The sequence below is a fragment of the Salvelinus alpinus genome, chromosome 31, assembly GCF_045679555.1.
Source record: "Salvelinus alpinus chromosome 31, SLU_Salpinus.1, whole genome shotgun sequence".
NCBI classification, from domain to species: Eukaryota; Metazoa; Chordata; class Actinopteri; order Salmoniformes; family Salmonidae; genus Salvelinus; species Salvelinus alpinus.
Genome location: NC_092116.1, coordinates 1,695,971 through 1,723,139, shown reverse-complemented (window position 1 = coordinate 1,723,139; position 27,169 = coordinate 1,695,971). Strand labels below are relative to the sequence as shown.

At 42.4% G+C, this 27,169-nt stretch overlaps 1 protein-coding gene across 1 annotated transcript in view; it reads left to right on the top strand.

The window, feature by feature from the left end:
- The window catches only part of LOC139561354 (NACHT and WD repeat domain-containing protein 2-like), a 66,755-nt gene that overhangs the window by 17,646 nt on the left and 21,940 nt on the right, over nucleotides 1-27,169 (top strand). The window contains exon 3 of the mRNA XM_071378384.1: nucleotides 14,100-14,216. Coding sequence (XP_071234485.1) covers nucleotides 14,100-14,216 — 117 coding nt within the window. The remainder of the gene's footprint in view (nucleotides 1-14,099; nucleotides 14,217-27,169) is intronic.

Here is a 27,169-nt window from a genome sequence, read left to right as displayed (position 1 = left end):
CTAACAATACCAGCTACTGAGGAGAGAGACAGACGAGAGATTAAACTCGATTTCAGTTTTTCTTTTACTATTTACGCACTCTATAATGCCATGGTTTGAAATCGATCCACACAAAGCGACAGCTTCAAAAACACTCTCTGTCACGATCATTTGTAGAATTGACGGTTCAAGTACATGTTTAATCAATGAAACTCACCAAAACAATGCAGAACAAACGAAACGTGAAGTCAAATGCAGTGCTCACAGGCAACTACACACAAACAAGATCCCACAAAAACCCAGTGGGAAAAAAGGCTGCCTAAATATGACCCCCAATCAGAGACAACGATAGACAGCTGCCTCTGATTGGGAACCATACCAGGCCAACATAGAAATAACAAAACTAGAGTACCCACCCTAGTCACACCCCGACCTAACCCAATTTGAGAATAAAAGGCTCTCTAAGGTCAAGGCGTGACACTCTCAAAGCTGTGTTTCCGTAATTATTTATGAAGAAGAAAACACGTCATCAGTGTATTTTTCTCAAACCTGCTAAGTTGTCGACTTGATATGCATACCTGGCTTATTGTTCTGAGGAGTGCTTTTAGTATAATTATTTTAATGCTTTGAAACCACAACACAAACACAGTTCTAGTATCAAACGGTGTACGACAGAAGGGAGAGTCAAGATGTTTTTCTTGTCTTCATTAGCATGCCCAAGTTTACCAACTGTTTTCCAATTACATAAAATTATCTTGAAAACTGAAATTGAGCGTTGGCAGGACAGCAAAAATGTGGATAGTCACGCATATTGTATGCCTTTCTCTCTCTCTGTCTCTCTTTTTCTCCCTCTGCTAGGTATCGGGGTTTGACATAATTCACTATTCTAATAGTTTCCTTCATTTTTGACGGATATCCGGATATTCGAAATACATGTGTTTTTTTAAAGTTACATTTTAAACCTGAGCACTGCTGCAGCAGGTTGAAGCTGGCGCTCTATTGCTGCAGCTGCCTGAAAAGGTTATAAATGGGTTGTATGTGAAGCGAGCAGACGGAGGGAAAGAGAGACGCTGTGGAAATTTGGCTACAGCCAAAACTAGATAACTTGTAGCAGCCACAATATTATTTATCATCCCATATAACAGTGCCTGTCTTGACTGGAGTAGGCTAAAGAAGCTAGCTAGCTAGGCTAATTAAGGCCACATGCTGTGCTTTCTCCCAAACCCCATTAAGATAAAACAGTAGCTTACCAGTTGGTTGCTCGTTGTAGCTTACTCGTTCTCATTTCACTAACTTTAAATTCTGTCATTTTATTCCATCTTGCATTACATTAGTGAACTCTCACTTCACTTACTACACATTGAGCCTCTTTGCCACTTTGATTGGCTAACATAAACAACAAGCTACACACGTGAATGCTACCGGTCAGCTACCAGTCTTTTTTATGGGGCGCACCGTGCACCTAATAACTACATTGAAAAATGTGTTGTTTTATTACATTTACAATTTGGAATGTCATGGTATATCATTTTATGTAACACTGTACATAGACAATTCAATTTAGAAATAGCATTTTCAGTGTTCATATCAGGTTAAAATAGGCCTATTTTTTTTTTTTTTTTTGTGCAAAAAATGCTCACAAGTATTCAAATACTAACATCCGTTTGTATACTCGTATATTCAAATAACGGTGCTCATCCCTACTCCCTCACTCCCCTCCTGCCATTGGTCCAGCATCTCCATTCACTGTCCTGGCTGCTACACAGAGGTCAGATAGGTGAGCCCTCTCCTCTCCCCTGTCCTCCACTAAAATTGATAAGTAAGAGCAGTAGCGACGATTGCCCTCATACGGTAACACAATTATTCAGCCGCTCAGCACCCAGAGAAGTCAAAACCAACCCCAAGAGGAAGTTATTTTCCGCCTTCTGAGTTCAGAAACAGTGTCATTATAATACAGTCAAACCATGTCGTTCCTGCCCTCACTTCTTCATTATGGACCTTAACATGGTGAACTTCACCCGTGGGTGAACCAACATGTCAGGGGTTTATCTCTAATTGGCCCTAAGTGACATTTTGGATCTAGCGAGCCGTTCACATCTGTAGTGGCACGCCATGAGCATGAGCAGTCCCACTGTGCCCCCATCAGTGCACAGCTACCTCGCTAGCTAGAGAGCAGGCTAGTCACAAGAGCTCTCAATCCATTTCGGTGACTCAAGAGCTTTTCATTGGATCTGCAAACTGTCTGTGAAATTTCAGCAATATGATTCGCTGAAACAAACATTTTGCAGATCCAATGAAAAGGTATTGGGAGCTTCGTGTCAGTGAATCATATCACTGAAATTGGAAGAAGAAGGGTGGGATTTACTAACACATCAACACATCAGAAGCAAGTGTATCTGCTGATGGCAAACCAACAGGAAATAACATGTAGAATAATGTTAGCTAGTTAGAATGAGTGAAACGGCATGTAGCTATTAAGATGAAAAAGTCATTGCGTTTAAAGTGTATGTGAAAGAGAATGTATTGTGTCATGTGCTGCAAAGTAAGCTTTGTAATTAAATAAAAGTTAGTTAGCTAACTGAGATTCTCCTAAAAAAAATGCAATTTTGATACAACTATAACTGGAAGTTACTTTTTCATAGCAGGTTAGGAGAACCTACTCAGCAGGTTAGGAGAATTAGCGTGGCAAGTTAGAACATTTTGGTTAACATTAGGAAAAGAGCTAGGGTTAGCAAAAGTGCTCCCTTAACCTGCTATGAAAAACTGTATCAAAGTGGCGTGTTTGAGGGAGTCCCCTAGCTAACTAGCTATCTCTAGTTAGCTAGATATACATCGATGGGGGCACAGTGCGGCTGCTCGTGCTCCTGTTGTGCTACTATGGGTGTGAATGATTAGCTAGCTGGTGGCAATACTGTCAAGTATACTGTCAAACAAAACACATTGTTTGGACTGTGTAGAGCAGAGAACATATGAACATAAGAACATATGTGTTCCCATTCATTTTTTTTATTGTCACATACACTGGGTAGCTGCAGTGAAATGTGTCTGTTTTTACAGGGTCAGCCATAGTAGTGTGGTAGTAGCATTTATTTTGCCCATGTAGTATTTGCCTATGTTTCTTGGAGATCCTTTGGAATGGTAAAATATTGTCATACTCTTAACTCATCCTGTGGAATAAACACGTTCATAACTATTTTTTACAATTCAAATGAATGTCACTTTACAAAAGATGACGTGTACACTCTATAAAGGCATATGACATGGTTATGATGCCCGTCATTCCATTAAATTACATGACACCTTGTTATAACATCTGGTATCTAGGGTCTTATGTAGCATGTAATAGCATATGACGTAAGTTATCATGCAGACTCTGCAATAGTAGTTGTTGTAAACAGTTGACATTAGACCATGTGACAACAAGATGAACAGTCACCCTTTATAACTACTTTTATGAATCTTATGCCTTTACTCATAACTAGCTAAATCTACCTGTGACAGCTTATGACAAATGTTATAATTAAGCAATAAGGCCCAAGGGGTCTGGCGTATGGCCAATATACCACGGCTAAGGGCTGTTCCCAAGCACGGTGCAACACGGAGTGCCTGGATACAGCCCTTAGCCGTGGTATATTGGCAATATATCACAAACCCTTGATGTGCCTTATTGCTATTATAAAGTGGTTACCAACGTAATTAAAGCTGTAAAAATAAATGTTTTGTTATACCCGTGGTATACGCTCTGATATACCACGGCTTTCAGCCAATCAGCATTCAGGGCTCGAACCACCCATTTATAATGTGTTATAAGGACACTTACACTAAAATGTTACCCTTTTAATTTTTTACATGGAAGCATGTTTGTTGTTTAGTTCCATTTAGAGACAGGAAGACATTCCACACAGAGCAGATTAGTTATACAGTAGCTCATTGTGATGCAAGGGTTATAATTTTCATCACATGCTTAATCATACACACCACACTATTGTTGTGTCTTTTGATATTAACTGTATTTATTTTGGTGTTATTTTGCCTCAGAGGGATTCTGGTGTTTTATATTAAATTGTTTGCCCGATAGGCATGGAGGCCTAATCCTCAAGTCTAGTAGACTGACATTCAATAAAGAAAAAAGCTTATTTTGCACTGGGCAATAGAAAGCTACTGAACTGAATCTGCCTCTGCCTCTGCCTCTTAAGCAAGAAGCCACAACCCCTCCTCTACCACAGAGGGACGGAGAGATGGACAGAGAGAAAAGGATGGAGGGAGGGAGAGAGAGAGAGAGGGGGTTGAGGAGAGAGAACAATATAGAGTGAGGGGGATAGAGGAGTTAGGGAGGGAAGGATGGAGAGAGGGGGATGCACGGAGAGGGAAATACAGGGGAGATGTACTTTTGGGGCTTTTACATTGTGTGAAGTGTCCTTGGGATCTGAAAGGTACTATACAATTAAATGTACAGTATGTAATTATTATAATCATGGCTAATGGCAAGGAGACAGACACGGAGGATGAGAGATATGAAAGAGAGTGGAGAGAGAGCTGGGGGCGGGAGGCACAGTGAAAAACGAAAGTGGCAGAGAAATAAGAACTCCATACTGTGTTCTTTCTTTTATTCATACCTTATAGTACCAATTGCCCTATCAAAACACCTCTAACACCTCTTTGAATTCCTGGAGACCGTGTCACAGCTTTTTCCTCCTTCCTCATCCCTCCATCCCTCCCCTTCTTTGCTCAGACCAACGGGGATGTGGGTCAGGGGTGGAAATTTAATTGGCGTGACGGCTTCCCCCGCGGTGCTGGGTGAGAGAGATGACTAATGTCTTTGAGTTTTAATTACTGGGCCTCCACCAAATCCCCCACCTGCCTGCTGTACTGACAGAGAGGTAAACTCTTTATTATGACACACACAATGTTCTGTTACACCTCTCTATTCTCCATTTAACACAGGGGTGATATGAGGTTATGGCCCCCAGTGCAACTAATCGTGACATACAAGGAATCGGCGGCCATTGTTGAGTTGGTGCTGAGGGGCGTCATGATATTAGGTTATGAAGTTTTTTTGTGTACCTAATGAGTCTTGATTGATTGATTTTGTCACATTTGGGTTGATTGTGCTGTTTATTGCATTCGATTTTTTTGATTGTATGATTTGTCTTCATTATGTGACTGTTACACTGCTATCGCCCCTATAAACCCCAAATTATTTTACTAAAAAAACATGCCATCAGATTTAAAAAACAGTTGGACTATAGCACGAAATTGAATGCAATTGGACGAATCACGATGACATATAAAGTTGTTGAAAGCCTGGGCATAGGCAAAGTACAGGCAATGGCAAATATTTTTTAAGATTCCTTTCTGGTGCGAAGGAGCAGAACAGGTGTGTGTGTGTCTGTCTGTGTGGTGCGCACATGATGGAGCAGTGTGTCACAATCGCCTGGAGTGGTGGGTGCAGAGTCATTTGCAGAGAACAGAGGATACTGGGGAAAACCGTCTTTATTGGGATTCCCACGCGAACGGCCAAAACCATAAGCGATAAACAGACAGAAAAATAGTCTGACCCAACACAGGGCACAAATGGACAGGAACACAAAACACGCACACCCCGACCAACAGAAAATAATCCCGCGCGAACATAGGCGGGCCTACCAGGCTTAAATAGACATAAATCAAGAAACAAAATAAGGGACAGGTGCAACCAATAAGACCAAACGAACAGAAAAGGAAAAAGGGATCGGTGGCGGCTAGTAGACCGGCGACGACGACCGCCGAGCACCGCCCGAACAGGCAGGGGAGCCACCTTGGGTGGGAGTCGTGACACAGTGACTATTTGATGAAGAAAGGGTTGTCTTACGGTATGTAGGGAGTGAGGTTATAGGCCTACATCATGGGCTGGATAGAAGCAGTCTACCATCTTCAAAACTGGATAATAATTGTTTTATTTGCCTCATCAATAATAGAAAAATAAAAAGTATCTCTCATCAAGTATCTCTCTGTGATTGAGAATAGCTTAGGCTATAGACTTTCATTCTTGTTATTTTTGAAAGCCACAACAACTTTAGGACAACACCTTTATAGGATAGAATATTTGGGAAATAAGCTACTGTTCATAACTTTAACTTGTCTTATTGCTTTTATGATAGGTCTAGTAGGAGGATAGGTTTTCCAATCACGCATGGATCATATCCTTCTCAAACGAATCACGACGCAGCATAGTATATCAACAGTGACAACGATTGGATGCTATTTAACTTATAGTTTGACTGTGAAGTCCATGTATTGGTGTGTGGCAAGCGACTTTTATAGAGAGACCACCCCTGAGTGTCCGTGTCATTTCCTTGGCAATTTACAGTGCAGACACCTTGACTTTTTTAAACATTTTGTTACGTTACAGCCTTATTCTACAATGTATTAAATTGTTTGTTTTTTCTCATCAATCTACACACAATACCTCATTATGATGAAGCAAAAACAGGTTGCAAATGTATTGAAAAGGAAAAACTTAAATATCACATTTACAAAAGTATTCAGATCCTTTACTCAGTACTTTGTTGAAGCACCTTTGGCATGATTACAGCCTTGAGTGTTCTCGGGTATGATGTTACAAGCTTGGCACACCTGTAATTGGGGAGTTTCTCTTCTCTGCAGATCCAGTCAATCTGTCAGGTTGGATGGGGATCGTTGCTGCACAGCTATTTTCAGGTCTTTCCAGAGATGTTCGATCGGGTTCAAGTCCGGTCTCTAGCTGGACTTGTCCCGAAGCCACTCCTGCGTTGTCTTTGCTGTGTGCTTAGGGTCGTTGTCCTGTTGGAAGGTGAACTTTCGCCCCAGCCTGAGGTCCTGAATGCTCTGGAGCAGGTTTTCATCAAGGATCTCTCTGTACTTTGCTCCGTTGATCTTTCCCTCTATCCTGACTAGTCTCCCAGTCCCTGAAAAACATCCCCACAGCATGATGCTGCCACCACCATGCTTCACCGTAGGGATGGTGCCAGGTTTCTTCCAGACGTGATGCTTGGCATTCAGGACAAAGAGTTCAATCTGCATTTCATCAGACCAGAGAATCTTGTTTCTCATGGTCTGAGAGTCTTTAGGTGCCTTTTGGGGACCTTCCCCAGATCTGTGCCTCGACACAATGCTGTCTCGGAGCTCTGCAGACAATTGCTTTGACCTCATGGCATTGTTTTTGCCCTGAATTGCACTGTCAACTGGGGGACCTTATATAGACAGATGTGTGCCTTTCCAAATCATGTCCAATCAATATCATTTACCACAGATGGACTACAATTAAGTTATAGAACGATCTCAAGGATGATGAATGGAAACAGGATGCACCTGAGCTCAATTTTGAGTCTCATAACCAAGAGTCTGAATACTTATGTATATAAGGTATTTATGTTTTCTTGTATTATTATTTGCAAAAAATTTTTTTTTTTTTCGCTCTGTCATTATGGGGTATTGTGTGTAAATGTCATGCACTGCAATTAACTCCCAACAGTACAAAACCAAAGATATTGATTTGTTTTAAGCAATCAATCTTATGTCATCATGATGACTGTAAACTTTTATACTAACATCATCAATCTCAAATTGTATTTTTCACACAACAGGTGTGAAATGCTTACTTACAAGCCCTTAACTATCTATACATTTTGAAGAAAATAAGAGCTAAGAAAATATTTACTAAATAAACTAATGTAAAAAGAAGTAACACGTAACAAGGCTATATACAGTGGGTACCGGTACCGAGTCAATGTGCGGGGGTATAGGTTAGTCGAGGTGAGTGAAGTAATATGTGCATATATGCATAGATAATAAACAGCGAGTAGCAGCAGTAGAAAAAAGGGGGTGGGGCAGTGCAAAATACAGTCCTGGTAGCCATTTGACTAATTCTTCAGCAGTCTTATGGCTTGGGGGTAGAGGCTGTTAAGAAGCCTTTTAGACTTAGAATTGGCGCTCCGGTGCCGCTTGCCGTGCGGTAGCAAAGAGAACAGTCTATGACTTGGGTAGCTGGAGTCTTTGACAATTTTTGGGGCCTTCCTCTGACACCACCTAGTATAGAAGTCCTGGATGCAGGAAGCTTGGCCCCAGTGATGTTCTGGTCCGTACGCATTATCCTCTGTTGTACCTTACGGTCAGATGCCGATCAGTTGCCATACCAGGTGGTAAATAACGTATTTCTGTGCTTTATTTTTAATACATTTGCAAAAAAATGTGTAGATTCATTTGGATTTTTATATATTTAATCCATTTTAGAATAAGTCTGTAGTTTAACAAAATGTGGAAAAAGTCAAGGGGTCTGAATACTTTCTGCATGCACTGTTTACTGGCATGGGTGTTGTTAGGTCTCCTTCGAGGACCTTCACTTTTATACAATGGGTTACCTACATATGAAAATATGTAAATCATTATTTTAATTCAAAACTTTATTTTGATTATATTAGTCATACTATTTCATTCTTCCACAAGATATAGTCCTGACACAAATCTAGTGTTGGTACCCAAGCCGGCTGGTCGTTCGTTCTATCGGTTCGGTTGCAAGAGACGCGACCCAGTGGTTCGTTCTAAATGTTCCATTGGCAACGTTTTTATCCATTGCTTGCTAGCTAGCCAACTATGACTAATTTACAGCCACGTCAAAAAGTGCAGCCAGAATAACAGCAAAGTAGCTGCATTTGCAGTTGTTGAAACTGTTTTCTAGTGACACTTATTTGGAGACATACATAACAATGAGCTAATGACAAACTGCCTGGCATAGAAAATGTGCTAACTCGTCAGGACACTTGTTCAGAGGAGCTAGCCAACAACACAGCTAACACAATCACTTCAAACTGAAGCTGGAAAGACTGCAAATTAGCTGCAGTTCGTTTCGTTTGACCTTTTTTCAATTGACATTTCTTTGTTTATATCCATAGAGATGATGTCAGCTGATTCATGATTTCGATTGGCTGAGAAACGCTGCCTGCTTGACCGTCTCATCCCGACTCGTTCATGACTATGGGACAGCTGGAGATCAAATTTGAATATTGAAACAATGTTGCAAATGTCAGAGAGACAGACAGCAAGGTTTATACAAATCTCTGCTGTTGAAAACTAAATGTTAGTCTGAAAGAAACGTGAGATAAAGTTTATAAATTGCTTGGCTTGGCTGATGAGACAGTGGATTGCGCAGTCAGATGGAACAGAGTAAATAGGCATTTTAACATCATAGATTTAGCCGGTGGTGACTTGTTGATTAGACACTAGCTGGAATGTGGTTTTAACCAATCAGCATTCAGGATTAGGCCCACCCGTTATATAATGTACAATAATCGATAAATACATTGGAATTGGAGCCAAAATTATTTGCATTTTAGGGCGATTATAAACTTTAAACAACAAATCCTTAACTGCAAACACCAAACCTAAAACACATTAAAGAAAGATCTGTTTGATTTGACAATATACAACAATGGATGGCATGAAAGACGGAAGAAATAAGGTAATGATACTAATTTAAATTCATCTGACAGGAACAGGTCAGGAGGAACGATCTCTTCTGCTGAGAGATGAGATTAAATTTGTTTGTCATACAGGTGTAGTAAAAAAAAAATATATATATACTACAATACAATCCCACAAAGGCAAGTAAAATACTATTATGCGAAAGAGAAAATAAAATAACTGGGTAGTGCTGTGTGTTGATTGCAACCTGGTGTTGTTGAAGGCCCGGATGGTAGTGGGCAGAAAGGATTTTATTGATGTGAATGTTTAACGAGGTGACTGGACTTGAATTCTTCACTTTGTTGACTATCGTTGGGACCAGTCGTAAAATAATCATTGATAGGGGTAATTCAGAGCATATTGGCAACTTTGCTCACAGTGATAACTAATCCGCTGAATCAAAAGCGAATAGATATCGGTCAGCTACAAAGATGAGACGTTTTGATGACTGATTAGAAAGAGGGAAGGAAGCGTGTGCGCGTTACTACTAGCGCACCTTCTCCCCTGCGCACTTGTTCACACCCATTACGAGTGTTTTAATGATGCATCTTTCCTACAACGGCCGAAGATGTACCCTGTGTTTTCTAAAACACCACAGCAGAGAGAGCGGTTGCTAAATGCATCAGAGTATGGTTCGATACGGAAAAGATGGAAGGAAAGGGAGCACTGCTCTCAGATCAGCTTTCTCCATTCAAATCTTACCTTACCATTAGAATTATTCCACAATACTGATGAGCAGAGCAGCTCCTAGAGAGATATTACCACCTACGGCTGCAAATATTGAGGTGGCTTGTTCTAATCACCGATTTAACACATCGTTGCACACATGTTAGGCTACACATCATTAAATATATTGAGACAAATTACAGACAGTAGCGTACAAGCAGCAAAGTAAAACTAAATTAATTGAACATGAATTGTTTTTCAATATGATTGAAATTGGCCTATAGCCTAGTGTTTATATTTTAAGGCAGTCATCTTAGCATGTTTTTATACGTCACTTTTTTTGTATCAATTGCAAAGACATTGGCTAGTTTGTATTTGTAGTCAACTTCATTCTGAAGTCATCAGCCATCACAGAGAGACAGATAAATCTTGTGATTCTATGTTTAATGGAGATCTTCTGTGTATTACGTGATGCGGTAGGGCAAAAAAAGCATCTAACAACGCACTTAGCTGTTCTAAAAGTGGTCTGAGGCAGGTGTTAGATTACGAGCATTTTCAAGTGCAACGTTAATAACGTTGGTTTTGGAAAAGAGCTCAGAAATGTAACTATGCTCCTATGAAGGTTTTAGTGATGAACTTAGCCTTAAGATGCTTTTGGGAAACCAGGCCCTGGTGTCTATTGGAAAGCCACCCCCTTAAGCAGACCGGAACTGACAATGTTTTTCATTGGTAAACGGTCTAAGTGAACTATCTTCATTTATCCACCATCTTTGCTGATAGCACCAACCACTAGCCTGCCAGTCCACAACAACCCACCCAATGAACACGGGCTAGGCTCCAGCCCTTCCTTGCACTCCACGTGGAGGATAGCTCCCCAGAGGGCTGTAAGTCAAACAGATGGCCCCACCCACCCTCCGTTTGCAGTGAATAGTTGCTATTTGCGGTGTACAATTATTTGGCCTGTCAGTTCTGTTATGTTCACTGCCAATGTGTCAGTCAAAGTGAGAGACTTTCCTTGGCTTTCTGACAAGCCAACTGACCATGATGGCTAGCATGGACTGCTAAATCATTCTGGCCTCTCCCCCCTGTTGCACCTCAACGAGTACTCAACACTAAGATGAAATTGAAGGTCAATTTGAAAACACCTAAGAACTCACATCCTTTTTACTCTCCAACATATTTCCTTGCCTTGACATGTCAACCACAAGCCACCCTTTGTGGGGTTAGTAACAACATCCGGATTTCAGGGGAAATGGAAAGAGAATCTGTGATGTAACTTCCGCTTTCGGACGTTTCCCCCATAGGAATGGCTCCATCTTAACACTCTATCTTAACTCTTCCTCCATATTTACTGGATTGGTTTAACAGTAGCAGAAGAGAACTTCCCCAGATAGTTTTTTTCCTCATCAGTACCAGAAAGAAAGAAACGCTGCTCGGGCGTTTCTTTTGCGCCTGCTACATTAGACCGAGGCGTTCTTCTGGTTCGACTTAGTGTGCACACCACCTACCGCTCCCGAGTATTTTACTCGCTAATGTACAATCACTGGATAATAAAGTTGATGACCTCAAAGCGAGAGTTCCTTTTCAGAGAGACACCAGGGATTGTAACATACTCTGCTTCACGGAAAGTCAAAGGCTATTGCAAAGCTCTTATTATTAAAGATGTAGTTTAAGTATAACTCTGACTGGTGTGTGAAGTTTAACTCTCCTCATTTGGTCAATACAGAAATAAGCCACCACAGTTCCCATACCCAATAAAGATTATTCAAATCTCTCTCTCTCTCGTCTACTGTCTACTGTCTGTCTATCAACATATTGATTGTTGTACTCGCACTGCTAAAACTCTCAACCATTGTTATACTACCTTCCAGAATGCATATAAGGCCCTCCCCCGCCCTCCTATCGACAGATTGGACCACAATTCCATCTTGCTCCTCCCCTCCTATGAGCAGGCACTCAAACAGGAAGCACCCGTGGTGACGACTATTCAACACTGGTCTGACCAATAGGAATCCACGCTTCAAGATTGTTATGAGGACACAGACTGGGATATACTCATATCTCCCTCACTAGCTTTAAGCACCAGCTGTCAGAGCAGCTCACAGATCACTGCACCTGTACATAGCCCATCTGTAAACAGCCCATCTATCTACCTCATCCCCATACTGTATTTAGTTATTTATCTTGCTCCTCTGCACCCCAGTATCTCTACTTGCACATTCATCTTCTGCACATCTACCATTCCAGTGTTTAATTGCTCTATTGTAATTACTTCGCCACCATGGCCTATTTGTTGCCTTAACTCCCGTATCTTACCTCATTTGCACTCACTGTATATAGACTTTTTGTTTTCTTTTTTCTACTGTATTATTGACTGTAGGTTTTGTTTATTCCATGTGTAACTCTGTGTTGTTGTATGTGTCGAATTGCTATGCTTTATCTTGGCTAGGTCGCAGTTGCAAATGAGAACTTGTTCTCAACTAGCCTACCTGGTTAAATAAAGGTGAAATAAAATTTAAAATAAAAATATGTTCAGAGTAGCTTCAGAAAATAATATTGACACATATCCCGATACGGTGAATAAGTTTATCAGGAAGTGCATAGGAGATGTTGTACCCACTGTGACTATTTAAACCTACTCCAACCAGAAACCAATAGGTTCTATTTGTGATGTTCAACTCGCTGCAGAGTCCGGCCTCTCCCATCTACTCATTGGTTTTTAAGAGCATTTACCCACGTGCCATCTCCTCATTGGTGTTTAGGAGCATACACCCATATGGGTGATTGAAAGATGAACTGACATCCACACTCCAGTCGGTTGTAGTAATGCACCGTAAAGTTGGTTGCAAACCACCATATAAAGTCCAAGAAGTAAAAAAGAAGCCTGAGGAAGGAGGAGAGATGACGAGAAAGGAATTAGGTTTACCGTTTTATCTGTGGATTAATTGTCAGAGTAGAGGACCTTGTTCATTTCAGGTAAAATAACGACCCAATGTTTAAATCCCAGGACAAATTAGCTAGCAACAGCAAGCTAGCTATCTTTTCGACCTGTCCCCAAATTAATATAATTTATTCAGAGTTTGTTTTGATATTTCAACCTGCGTGTCCTGATCGTGTCTGTTGAGGGGGTACAAAATCTAGATGCACACGCGCGTGTCCGGTTTGGTCAGCATGTAAGTGCTGCAGCTTGGCCACAATCGTTTATGTGGTCCTCCCTCATTCTCTCCATCCAGAGGAGATTTCCCATGTTGCGTGTTTGCACTCAGAGTTCTCCGCGCCGGCGACACTGATTTTGACAAATGTGTCTTGGGAGATTGCCCCTGGCAGAGCACACACACAGAGACGTACACACACCCTAGCGTGTTTCAGATGCCTTCTGTCAGCTTTCCATTCCGCATGTCCTCCTGGGTGACAGAGTGGAATCTCAGGCATGGGGAGAGTATTTGAGAGCCAATTGGGCGCTGTTCTGTTTGTGTGCGTGTATGTGCATGTGTACGTGTGTGTGCGTATGTGTGTGTCAGAGGCCCTAATCAGTTCAGGGGCCATTTACTAATCCTCGGGTGTGACACAAATAGTGGCAAACAGATCTCTGTCAGGTTTCGAGTGGTGAACCTCCTGCTTTTTCTGTGCTCTAACTCTACTGTTCTCTATGTCTCACGTCAACATAGGAGATTGGCAACCTTTGCACTCAATGTTCATGATGGAGTGGAAACACCTACCTATTCTTTTCACTCTTCTTCTATTGGCCTGTTCATGTGCAATATGATTGTCTGAATCGGATTGTCTATGTGAACCTGATCTACACTATAACTGTGGTGAAAACACTGCAAACCCCTGGTCCAAATGATTACTGGTACTTGCCAAAGAGAACTATCTAGGATCTAAGTCCAAGTACCTTGTGAACGGGACACTGAGTTCATACTGTATATGTAATATACAGATTATTTATGTAATGTATTACAATCTCTCCTCTGCAGGTGGTAGACCTGTACTGGGGGGTGGACCCAGAGGAATGGGACAGTCCGGACCTGCAGCGTCTGAGGATGAAGCTACTAGAGGAGTGCCTCCAGACCTCCGCAGGTCCATGTTTTGTTGTGGGTATAATAAGCATCTTAATAAGTCTTTATAAGCCTTCATATAACAGCCCTGTCCATTACACCCTGCTGAGAATTAAATGTTACTGTTGTCGTGACGTGACATTAATGTGATGACTGTTATTTATCGAATAATTACCTACTATGTTTAATTGTAACTATATTAAATGAATCATGTAACAATTAACTCATTAGGAATGTGGGGCACAACGGGATACGTTTTTTAACGAGTTACCATCTCCCGAATTAACTCAAGAATATATACAGTTGAAGTCGGAAGTTTACATAAACCTTAGCCAAATACATAAACTCGGTTTTTCACAAATCCTGACATTTTATCCTAGTAAAAATTCCCTGTCTTAGGTCAGTTAGGATCACCACTTTATTTTAAGAATGTGAAATGTCAGAATAATAGTAAAGAGAATGATTTATTTCAGCTTTTATTTCTTTCATCACATTCCTAGTGGGTCAGAAGTTTACATACACTCAATTAGTATTTAGTAGCATTGCCTTTAAATGGTTTAACTTGGGTCAAACGTTTCAGGTAGCCTTCCACAAGCTTCCCACAATATGTTGGGTGAAATTTGGCCCATTCCTCCTGACAGAGCTGGTGTAACTGAGTCAGGTTTGTAGGCCTCCTCGCTTGCACACGCTTTTTCTATAGGATTGAGGTCAGGACTTTGTGATGGCAACTCCAATACCTTGACTTTGTTGTCCTTAAGCCATTTTGTCACAACTTTGGAAGTATGCTTGGGGTCATTGTCCATTTGGAAGACCCATTTGCGACCAAGCTTTAACTTCCCGACTGATGTCTTCGGGTGTTGCTTCAATATATCCACATAATTTTCCACATAATTTTCCTCATGATGCCATCTATTTTGTGAAGTTCACCAGTCCCTCCTGCAGCAAAGCAAACCCACAACATGATTCTGCCACCCCGTACTTCATGGTTGGGATGGTGTTCTTCGGCTTGCAAGCATCCCCCTTTTTCCTCCAAACATAACGATGGTCATTATGGCCAAACAGTTATATTTTTGTTTATTCAGACCAGAGGACATTTCTCCAAAAAGTACGATCTTTGTCCCCATGTGCAGTTGAAAACCGTAGTCTGGCTTTTTTATGGCGGTTTTGGAGCAGTGGCTTCTTCCTTGCTGAGCGGCCTTTCAGGTTATGTCGATATAGGACTAGTTTTACTGTGGATTTGGATACTTTTGTAGCTGTTTCCTCCAGCATCTTCAGAAGGTCCTTTGCTGTTGTTCTGGGATTGATTTGCTCTTTTCGCACCAAAGTACGTTCATCTCTAGGAGACAGAACGCGTCTCCTTCCTGAGCGGTATGACGGCTGTGTGGTCCCATGGTGTTTATACTTGCGCACTATTGTTTGTACAGATGAACGTGGTACCTTCAGGCGTTTGGAAATTGCTCCCAAGGATGAACCAGACTTGTGGAGGTCTACAATTTTTTTTTCTGAGGTCTTGGCTGATTTATTTTGATTTTCCCATGATGTCAAGCAAAGAGGCACTGAGTTTGAAGGTAGGCTTTGAAATACATCCACAGGTACACCTTCAATTGACTCAAATGATGTCAATTTGCCTATCAGAAGCTTCTAAAGCCATGACATCCTTTTTTGGAATTTTCCAAGCTGTTTAAAGGCACAGTCAACTTAGTGTATGTAAACTTCTGACCCACTGGAATTGTGATACAGTGAGTTATACATTAAATAATCTGTCTGTAAACAATTGTTAGAAAAATGACTTGTGTCATGCACAAAGTAGATGTCCTAATCGACTTGCCAAAACTATAGTTTGTTAACAAGACATTTGTGGAGTGGTTGAAAAACGAGTTTTAATGACTCCAATCTAAGTGTACGTAAACTTCCGACTTCAACAGTAAATGCGAGTAAGTCATTTTGATGGAAGGGATGAGATTGTAATTAGGGTCAGAGAACAGAGAGAGGTGGTAGGATAGTGGACTTGCCCCAGTGGCTCTTTCTGTCTACCTTTTTACCCCTTCTCTTTTAATTTACATATCTTATATCTTCATCTCTCTGCCCCTACAACCACTCTGTCTCTGTGCTTTTCCTCTTTCCCTCATCTATCTCTCTCTCTTTCTGTTCTCTCTATTTCTCTCTCTCCCTCTCCTTGCCCCTCTCTACATCTCTCAATCACTTCATCTCTGCTTTCTTCCATCTTCCCCTCCCTCTCTCTGTTTGATATTTTTCCCTCTGCCCCCTCTCAAATTGTAATAGCCACCAAGGTAAGGGGGTTGAGATGATGCTTTTCCCAGAGATGAGTCTCTTCTTCAGAAATGAAAAGTCCTGTGTGGCTCTCTGCATGCATTAATATCAACCCAGGAGGATCTGTTTAACCACTTTATCCCTGGCTGAACCTGGCCAATAACAGACACACACACTCATGAATACACATAGTGGAGAGTATGCACAAATGGAAACACACACACGTGCATGCGCACAAGGTCAGACACACACATAGCATCCCTCGGAAGCCCAGTCATAAGATAAGGAGTGTGTGGGTGGAAGGGAATATAGAGAGGCCTCTCTGTATGTGCTGGAGAGGAGGCTCTGTATGTGCTGGAGAGGAGGCCTTTAATCATAGGATAGAATAGACACACAGCGCACACACACACACTTTTGACAGCTTGCCCTGTGGATGTGCTATTGCAATCACCCGACTTTTAGTGAAAATTACAGTTATTTCTTAGCTCTGGTTTTTCTCGGGTGGCTCAATAACTGTGTTGAGAGGCCTAACTCCTTAGCTTGAAGAAGCACTGTGTACACATAAAGCACTCACACACACACCAGCAGTGTGTACATACACACACACACACACACACGCATGCACCTCCATGCAATCTGTCTCTCTGCAGTTGATTTTTTTTAGGATGTATTAGAACCCTCTCTCAGGTAACGGTTTATCATCGCCGAGTGGGAATACCAATTTAGATCAGTGTGTCTACTCTAAGGACCCAGCCTTGCCCAAGCTTCTACTTTCACATAGAGGGAGAGATACATTTATAGATATGAACGCTTGACAGATGTTGTCCCTTGGTTATTGTGATAATGTTGCCGAGAGACATATTTTCCATCCTCGTAAGTGACTGACTGATACACTTTCTTTGATCAGTGGCAGACGTGTAGTCAGAGAGGCAGTTGCCAGTTCTGGTTTGTGTTTGTCGCCCGAGAATGAAGGGTTTTGGGTGGATTCTCCTTATGTTTACTTTGAGTCAGACAAGTGAAAAGCTGATGACCTAAAAACTGCTAGATGAGTGGAGTGCGAGAATAGAATATGTAGTGGTGACTGTATTTTGGGATACAGTAAGAACACATGTTATAATGCAGGATCTCACACTAATACAGAACTCTATACACACACGCTCTACCTGACACACACACACACAAACACACTGACACACACACACAAACACTTTCTTTCTCACTCACATAAACTTAGGCGTCCAAATCCCGCCACAAAAGGAAAACCAGAACAGACACATCTAACCCTCCACTGTCTCCCAGCTCCATGACTCACAGATCCACGCCCCACCTCCTTCCCCAGTCTTTCCCACTGCCTCCCTCCCAGGCTGCGCTGCGGTGTCCCCCAGTGTCCCTGTTAGCCAGCACAGCCCCGGAGGTCTCCCTCCGGGAGCATCGTTTCAACAGAAATACTCATCATAAATATAGATGATAATACAAGTTATACACATGGAATTATTGATATACCTCTCCTTAATGCAACCGCTGTGTCAGATTTCAAAAAAACTTTACGGAAAAATAAATCATGCAATAATCTGAGACGGAGCTCAGAATAATATCCAAATTAGCCGCCATGTTGGACTCAACAGAAACCAGAAAATACATGATAAATGTTTCCTTACCTTTGATGAATTCATCAGAATGCAGTCCTAGGAATCCCAGGTCCACAATAAATGCTTGATTTGTTCGTTAATGTCCGTTATTTATGTCAAATTAGCTACTTTGGACATGTTTACCAAACGCAAAACCCAAAGCGCGTCCACTGCCGTCCACTATCACGTGACGAAATGTCCAAAAGTTCCGTTACAGTCAGTAGAAACATGTCAAACGATGTACTGAATCAATCGTTAGAATGTTGTTAACATACATCTTCAATATCGTTCCAACCGGAGAATTTCATCGACTTCAGTTGACCGAAGGAACGGAGCTGCCTATCACGTGAACGCGTGTGTTCAATGCGTGAACACCTCCTGCCAGAGCTCACTAATTCCTGTCTCCTTCGGCCCCCCTTCACATTAGATTCATCAGACAAAGTTCTATTGACTGTTGGCATCTAGTGGAAGCCGTAGGACGTGAAAACTCATCAATATCTCTCTGTTTTCAATGAGAGCTTGGTTGAAAATTGGCACCTCCAGAAAAAATACAAACAGGAAGTGCGACTTCTCAGGTTTTTGCCTGCCATGTGAGTTCTGTTATACTCACAGACATAATTCAAACAGTTTTAGAAACTTCAAAGTGTTTTCTATCCAATATGAATAATAATATGCATATATTAGCAACTGGGAATGAGGAGCAGGCCGTTTAATATGGGCACCTCTGTGCACCTTTCATCCAAGCTACTCAATACTGCCCCTTCAGCCATAAGAAGTTAACACTCCCACTGACACTGAATGAGGCTCTTCCCCATTTCTTGTAAAATCCATTGTACAGTTCCAGTCCCCTCCGACCACCAGTGTCTCCTCAGGCGCTGCCTGTGAGAGTTCCTGTCTAAGACTCCCAAATATAACCCCCCCTCTCTCCCTGTATTAGGCACGTACACATTTATAAAGACAAAACCCATGTTGTTAATTTCTGCTTTTACAACAAGCAGCCTACTGCCACCCCTGCACTAAAATTTGTCCCATGGCTCAACAGACTTACCCCTTTCCACCAGAGCCCCCAATCGACTTCATTCACCACATCACTATGTGTCTCCTGCAGAAACAACACCTGATCTTTTTTTAGTTTTACATATTCACCCAACACACTCCTCTTTCCCGCATCTCTGGCGCCATTTATATTGAGCGAGCCTACCTAAGAGTTTCCATAAAGAAGTGGAAGAAAAGCCAGCAAAGAAAGAGACCAATAGCAAAGCTAAAAAAAAACAGTGTCAGAAAGAAAATATACATCTAAACAGTGTCTGAAGGTAAACCTTTACTCACTGTTGTGACCCACTTCCTCAACCTAAATCGTTTCCTGGGGGAGAGGACACAATGCCCCTCATTTTTCATAGCATGTTGTACTGATCTTACAAACTTTCTCGGATCAGGAAAAAAAAGCCTCAAGATTAACTTTTTCCCCTTGGTCTCATTCAGGAACCTTGTCAGTTCTCTCAACGTGTACTTTGACCCCTCTGCTTGACTGGCTATCAGCTCCGGGCCCATTGAAGAGGAGTCCGAAAAAAATAACTCCTCATCCTCTTCCTCACACTCACTTTCCTCCTCATCTCTATCTCCCATCCTGACCATCTGCCCTTCCTCTCTGGTCAGGGCGTCCGGCACAGCAACAGGCAACATTTCCATGGTGCCTTTGACCACAACCTTTTTCCTTTTCCGCTTGACACCCCCTCCCATTCTCTTACACTTCCCCACTATACTCTCCTCATCCACTAGTATAACCTGACTAGACCCAGCCTCATCTACACCACCCTCCATAGCATGACTAGGCCCAGCATCATCTACACCACCATCCATAGCATAACTAGGCCCAGCCTCAGCTACCCCACCATCTCTAGCCTGACTAGACCCAGCCTCCGCTACCCCACCATCTCTAGCCTGACTAGACCCAGCCTCCACTACACCACCATCTCTAGCCTGACTTGACCCAGCCTCAGCTACCCCACCATCCATAGCATGACTAGACCCAGCCTCAGCTACCCCACCATCTCTAGCCTGACTAGGTCCAGCTTCATCTACACCACCATCCCGGGCATGACTAGGCCTAGCCTCTTCTACACCACCATCCCTGGCATGACTAGGCCAAGCCTCTTCTACACCACCATCCCTGGCATGACTAGGCCAAGCCTCTGCTGTCTGCATCTCATTACTCCCTGCACGTTGACCTCGATTTCCCCCACTAGCGCTTGTACCCTCACCTTGTCTATGGCCTTTATGTGGGCACGCAAAGCTCTTATGCCCCAAATCCCCACACTCAAAACACCGTAGACTATCTGTGCTGGCAAACCCTGCATAGAGCCCCTCCCCATGCCTCACTTTAAAATGCACATTTAGCTCTTGCTCATTGTTATTCAGAAACATAAACACTTGCCTCCGGAACGAAACAACGTGCTTAACGGCATCTGCCTGAAAACCTGCCGACAGTACACGAAAACCTCTAGCAAACTTACCAAAACAACTCAGCTCTTTCCTGATTTGATCAACCGTAATAAACGGAGGCAAATTTGCAACTACCACTCTTGTCGAAGGGGTAGAGAGAGGTGAAATTGGCACCAACACACATCATTCAAATATTCCACTAGCAATTAGCCTACCAACCAAATTTGCTCTTTTCATGAACACAACCACAGCTTTGTTCATTCTAGAAGCAGAATGTATAAATTCAGCTCCTACCTCTTCACCGACTGCGAGCAGAACCTCCTCCACCTTAACTCCGTTCTCAGGAACACACCTGAATCCATGCCTTATCGACAGCTCCTACCTGTTCACCAACCGCGAGCAGAACCTCCTCCACCTTAACTCCGTTCTCAGGAACACACCTGAATCCATGCCTTATCGACAGCGTCTCCTCCGCGCTAGGCTGAGAAGCCATCATGCACACCACACCATCCAAACCCTAGGAAACTTACTCTGCCCTCTTCCACCCTAACTTTGAAAAAAATGTGGATACCGCTAAAAGAAATATTACATTAACCCTCCACAATAGAAAATAAAATTGAAAGCAAAGACCAAGAAAATAATCAAGAAAGTTAGTTAGGGCAGAGCCCTCCACACCAGAAACTCCCAGCAGAGAGAGAGTGAGAGTGAGAGAGAGAGGCCTTGCCCACCCTCGTGCAGTGGCAGGTACAGGGCTGCAGCTTTAATCCAGTGTTGTCCAGACCAGAAGAAATTGACAAGGGTCCTCTGAAGCGCTTGTTTCAGACCCCCGGTGTCTGTAAAATCATTAGTCTGTGCCACAGGGTAGAGGCAGCAAGATTATTAGCTACCAGTACCCTTCCCCTATAAGACAGCTGGGGTAGCACCCATTTCCACCTTGACAGTCTGGCACACACTTTCTCCACTACACCCTCCCAAAACGTGACATCATGTAACAACTTAACATTAAAATACCAGTAAGGTGATGACCTTCGTGGACAGGACAAGTGAATATCAACAGTAACAATATGGTGTTCAGAGAAACCCACAGGAGTAATATCACACCTTCCAACCCTACTACAGTAGAGCTAAGATACACATAACCTGTCTAACCTTGCTGCACTGACACGACCTTCATTAACTTTTAGCCATGTGTACTGCCTAACTTTTGCATTCCTTACTCTCCACACATCAGAATGTTCAAACTCAGTTAATAGACCAGACAGGCAAGTGGCTGACCGCAGATGAGGTTCTTCAGCAGTGCGGTCAACAGTAAAATCTACTGTAAAATTCCAGTCCCCCCCTTAAACCATACACCCCTCTTGGTCACAGTGTCTTAAGGTTTCCTTTATTTTATCAAATACAGCAATACGCTCTGTACCCTCATTAGGAGCAATAACATTCAAAAAAACTAATAAAAAACCCATAACATCCACCTTGACCAATTAAACCCGTCCCTTGACAATCTCTGTTGTAGATACCACAGTCTAAGCCTGAGGAAAACAAAATTGCCAACCCAGCACTGAAATTAGTACCATGGCTGAGATTATGCTGCCCCTCCCACCACATACCCCAGTCAACCTCATTTTCCTCATCACTGTGTCTCCTGTAGAAAAACTATATTAAGCCTTTTCTGTTTTATTACTTCTAATACCTAAACCCTCTTATTCCTGTCCCTTCCTCCATTAATATTGAGAGAACCTACCCTCAGTACCTCTATATAGAAAAGAGAAAGGAAAAGCAGAAGAAACCACAGAGAAACCAAAGAGAAAAAATACACCCTATGATGCATGATCATCTTCATTATTTAAATGATCTCTTAACCTGACCACGTTTCCCGCTACCTTTTGATGCTGTGACAGCATTAACACATTTCCTCATGCGAAAACGCTTATTCTCACTCAACTGGTCCAACCCCACCGTCTTCTGTAACATCGCAGGTGACCTCACAAATTATCAACATCAAAAAAATCTGCCAATTTGACAGATTTCCCAAAAGTCTGATCCAGGAACCCATTTACCTCCTCTAGATTGTAAATTGAGTTGTCACCAGCTGCTATCTTATCAATAGAGATATCCATATCCTTCTCCTGATCCTCCTCAACTGAGGCCACAGACCCCTGACTCCCTTCTACCACATCCCTCTCAACACTCCCCACTTGCACCCCATCACTCGTACCAGGCATCTCCTCCACTACCTGGGAGACTAGCCCCACCTGAACCCCCTCCTGTACCCCATTACTCATAGTGGGCATCTCCTCCACTACCTGGGAGATTAGCCCCACCTGAACCCCCTCCTGTACCCCATTACTCATAGTGGGCATCTCCTCCACTACCTGGGAGACTAGCCCCACCTGAACCCCCTCCTGTACCCCATTACTCATAGTGGGCATCTCCTCCACTACCTGGGAGATTAGCTCCACATGAACCCCCTCCTGTACCCCAGCACTCGTACTGGGCACCACCTCACCAGTCTGAGGAAATGGCTCTTCAGATCCATCCTTACCTTCTACAACAATATTTTTTTGCTGCATAACATTTCCCTCTGGTACAAGTTGCAACTCCGTGCCCTCAACACGGACTACTTGTGTTGCTCAGCAACAGGTGCTTGTGGCTGCTCTACCGCTGTCGGCCACCTCTCCCTACATCAGTGAGCCCAGGCGTTACGAGGACCACCTGCGCCCCTCGCTCTGCCTTCTCCCTTTTCAGGCGAGCATGTCGCTTATAGCCAACATCACCACACTCAAAACACCGTTGACTACCCGTCCTAATAAGTAGCATAAGCCATACACAGTCTGTTGTCATACTTGACTTTAAACAATAACTCCAAAGTCTGCTCCGGTGAGTCCAAAAACATAAACATCTGTCGCCGAAACGACATAACCTGCTTCAAAGCCGGGTGTTTGCAACCCAACAGGACAATCTAATTGAACTTGCGAACTTCCCAAACCGCAATAACTCGCGCTCCAATAGCTCATTGGGAATAAACGGTGGTACATTCGAAATCGTTACCCTTGTTGACGGAGAAAAAAGCAGCGTAACTTGAATAAACATTCCTTTAAGAAGTACGCCTTGCTCAACCATACGATTAACAAGGCGCTCTTCTTTAAGAAAAACCACCACCACTTTATTCATCCGTGACTCATAAGCAACATTCTCATATCCTACCTTCTCCTACGGCGACCAGAAACTCCTCCACGGTGACAGTGGCTTCAGTAACACACCTAAAGCCGTGCCGAAGTGACAGGGACGGCGTCCCCATGTCGTTCGCCATCCCCGCAAAAACCAGGGTAATTTCGACACGAAAAACAATATACTTAATTCTACCACAACAACTAAATAAAAATCATGATAACCTTAATCATGCATAGTAAGAAAAAAAAGATAGCACCAAGAAAAGGAAACATAAAAGAAAAAACAAGATATCTAACTCTACACAACACTCGCAACACTCACACAATTCCCAGCATATGTACCAAGCAGTGCAGCAAATGAGTGAGTGAGTGAGAGAGAGAGAGAGAGAGAGAGAGAGAGAGCGAGGGAGAGAGAGAGAGAGAGAGAGAGAGAGAGAGAGAGAGAGAGAGAGAGAGAGAGAGAGAGAGAGAGAGAGAGAGAGAGAGAGAGAGAGAGAGAGAGAGAGAGAGAGAGCGAGAGAGAGAGAGAGAGAGAGAGAGAGAGAGAGAGAGAGAGAGAGAGAGAGAGATACACACACTCCTCCGCTGGATGGATTCAGCATTGCCTCCTGTGTCTGTCCACAGTGGATGGGTTTGGACCAGAGAAGCTTTGAAATCCTCATTGCCTTCCTCCTTTTCCCATGATCTTTCTGTCAGTATACACAATATCATAATGTTACTGTCTACAAACACTAGGGTTTTATTGGCACTTTACTGTTAGATAACATTCCTTTACAATGTCATATTTACTCTACAGGGGTGTAATAGTCATAGACCATAAAATGATGTCTCTGTCAATGATCCATACTGTTTACACAGTGTATGATGGGTGCTGTGTTATCTGTTATGGTTATGACATCCTCACAGATAAGACAGGTGGCACTACACGGCCACTAAACACACACACACAAACACACACACACACCCACACAGAAGCACACCTGTCTGGGATTTTTCAAACCTGTCAACCTGTCGGCGCAATAAAGTAGGTGTCCATGGAAATTGCAGGGGTTGGTTGGCATGGGGATGGTGTCATTGACCAGAGATTAAGCATGACATTGAGGCATGACTTGTTTTTCTAGATTTCCCATATGTAAAATGATGATTCTTTCAGAACGGCACAAGGACATACAACATATCCATTCACTAAGTACAGTTGTTGTTCCTGTTTTGCTACCTTTATACGTGAAATGCAGTAACACTGTAACACAGCTTTCTTACACAACAGTATCCTCCCATTCAGTCTACATGATATAGTGTTAAGTTGATATGCCTGTTTGTAGACTTGCATTCTGAGAAAGTTGTTTCCCAGGTCGATGGCATGAGGAAGCCATTTTAACACAAAAAGACGGTAAATAGGAAAACCCCATAATCAGATATAATCACAGATCCCAGTCACCATGGCGATAAGACGGCATTTTCAGAAGGGGATTTCCCAACGCCTGCTGTTGAAACCAGTGAATAGTGAAGATGACTAATGCTAATATGAAGAATGGCATCAAAGTGGTTGTCATCAAACGCTCAACGTTATATAGATGTTGTACCAATCTCTATGAAGTAGCACTTTATTGTGATTCTTCTGATAGATTATTCTAGTTCCATGACATCTTGATTCAGATGTCCCATGTATACATTTGATCTCCTGTATCCCAATAGCACCAATGTATTTGTTCCTTTCCCCTCACAACGTAATGTGCAGCACAATGGAAAAGTTTGATAGAGAGCGATTTTATAGCCAGATTTATTCATTGATTTGTTGATTTCATTTATGGTGTCTCCTATAACAGCCCATCTTATTCAGTGTGTATTCCACACCTCGAATGCCAGAGTACATATAGACTGGAGTGAAACCCTCCCAAGCATTTGAGGGAAGAGCAGTGTAGCTAAAAATCACTTTTTTTATCCCATTCTATGTCACTTTACACAATTAAGCTGGCTGTTAAGTGCAAGGAGACAAAGCTCTCCTTCCCAAACCTTTGGGCCGCCTTCTTGCTCCCTTCTCCCCCCCTTCCGTTCTACTCCATCCCTCCCTCCCTCCAACCCTCCTTCCCTCCATAAAAACATCAAAAGCTTCAGTCTGTCCACCTTGGTGCCTTACTCTACAGTAGCTGTTGAGGTTCCAAACACGTAATGCTCTCATGATAAGGCAGGCAGGCTGGGTGATAAAGTTATCCAGAGAAACTGTGGCCAGGGACAGCAGGAGGGAGAGCTTTTATTTGTCATTTTTTATTGAACCTATATTTAAAAGTCAGTTAAGAACAAGTTCTTATTTACAATGACGGCCTAGGATCAGTGGGTTAACTGCCTTGTTCAGGGGCAGAATGACAGATGTTTACCTTTCAGCTCAGGGATCTAGCAACCTTTCAGTTACTGGCCCAACGCACTAACCACTAGGCTACCTGCCACCCCTAGGAAGAAGATGGAGAAAGAGGGATGAGTGAGAAAGAGGGGAAGAGAGGGAAGGCTGTAGGAGAGAGTAAGGGAGAACATACAGTGCCATCAGAAAGTATTCATACCCCTGGAATTATTCCACATTTTGTTGTGTTACACGCTGAATTCTACATAGATTAAATATATATTTTTTCTCATATTTTTTCTCATCTACACACCCATACCCCATAATGATAAAGTAAAAAGCAGCATGCTTTTAGAAATATTTGCACATTTATTGAAAATTAAATACAGAAATAGCTCATGTACATACAGTACGTATTCACACCCCTGAGTCAATACTTTGTAAAAGCACCTTTGGCAGCAATTACAGCTGTGAGTCTTTCTGGGTATGTCCAAAAATCTTCAAGCTCTGTCAAAATTGTTGTTGATCATTGCTTGACAACCATCTTCAGGTCTTGCCATAGATTTTCAAGTAGATTTAAGTCAAAACTGTAACTCGGCCACTCAGGAACATTTGCTGTCTTCTTGATAAGCAACTCCAGTGTAGATTTGGCCTTGTGTTTAAGGTTATTGTCCTGCTGAAAGATGAATTGATCTCCCATTGTCTGGTTTTCCTCTAGGATTTTGCCTGTGATTAGCTCCATTCCATTTCTATTTTTATCCTGAAAAACTCCCCAGTCCTTAACGTTTACAAATATACCCATAACATGATGCAACCACCACTATGCTTGAAAATGTGGAGAGTGGTACTCAATAATGTGTTGTTTTGGATTTTCCCCAAACATAACACTTAGTATTCAGGACAAAAAGTGAATTTCTTTGCCACATTTTTTGCAGTATTAGTTTAGTGCCTTGTTGCAAACAAGATTAATGTTTTAGAATATGTTTTATTCTGTACAGGCTTCCTTCTTTTCACTCTGTCGATTAGGTTAGTATTGTGGAGTAACTACAATGTTGTTGATCCATCTTCAGTTTTATCCTATCACAGCCATGAAACTCTGTAACTATTTAAAGTTACCATTGGCCTCATGGTGAAATCCCTGAT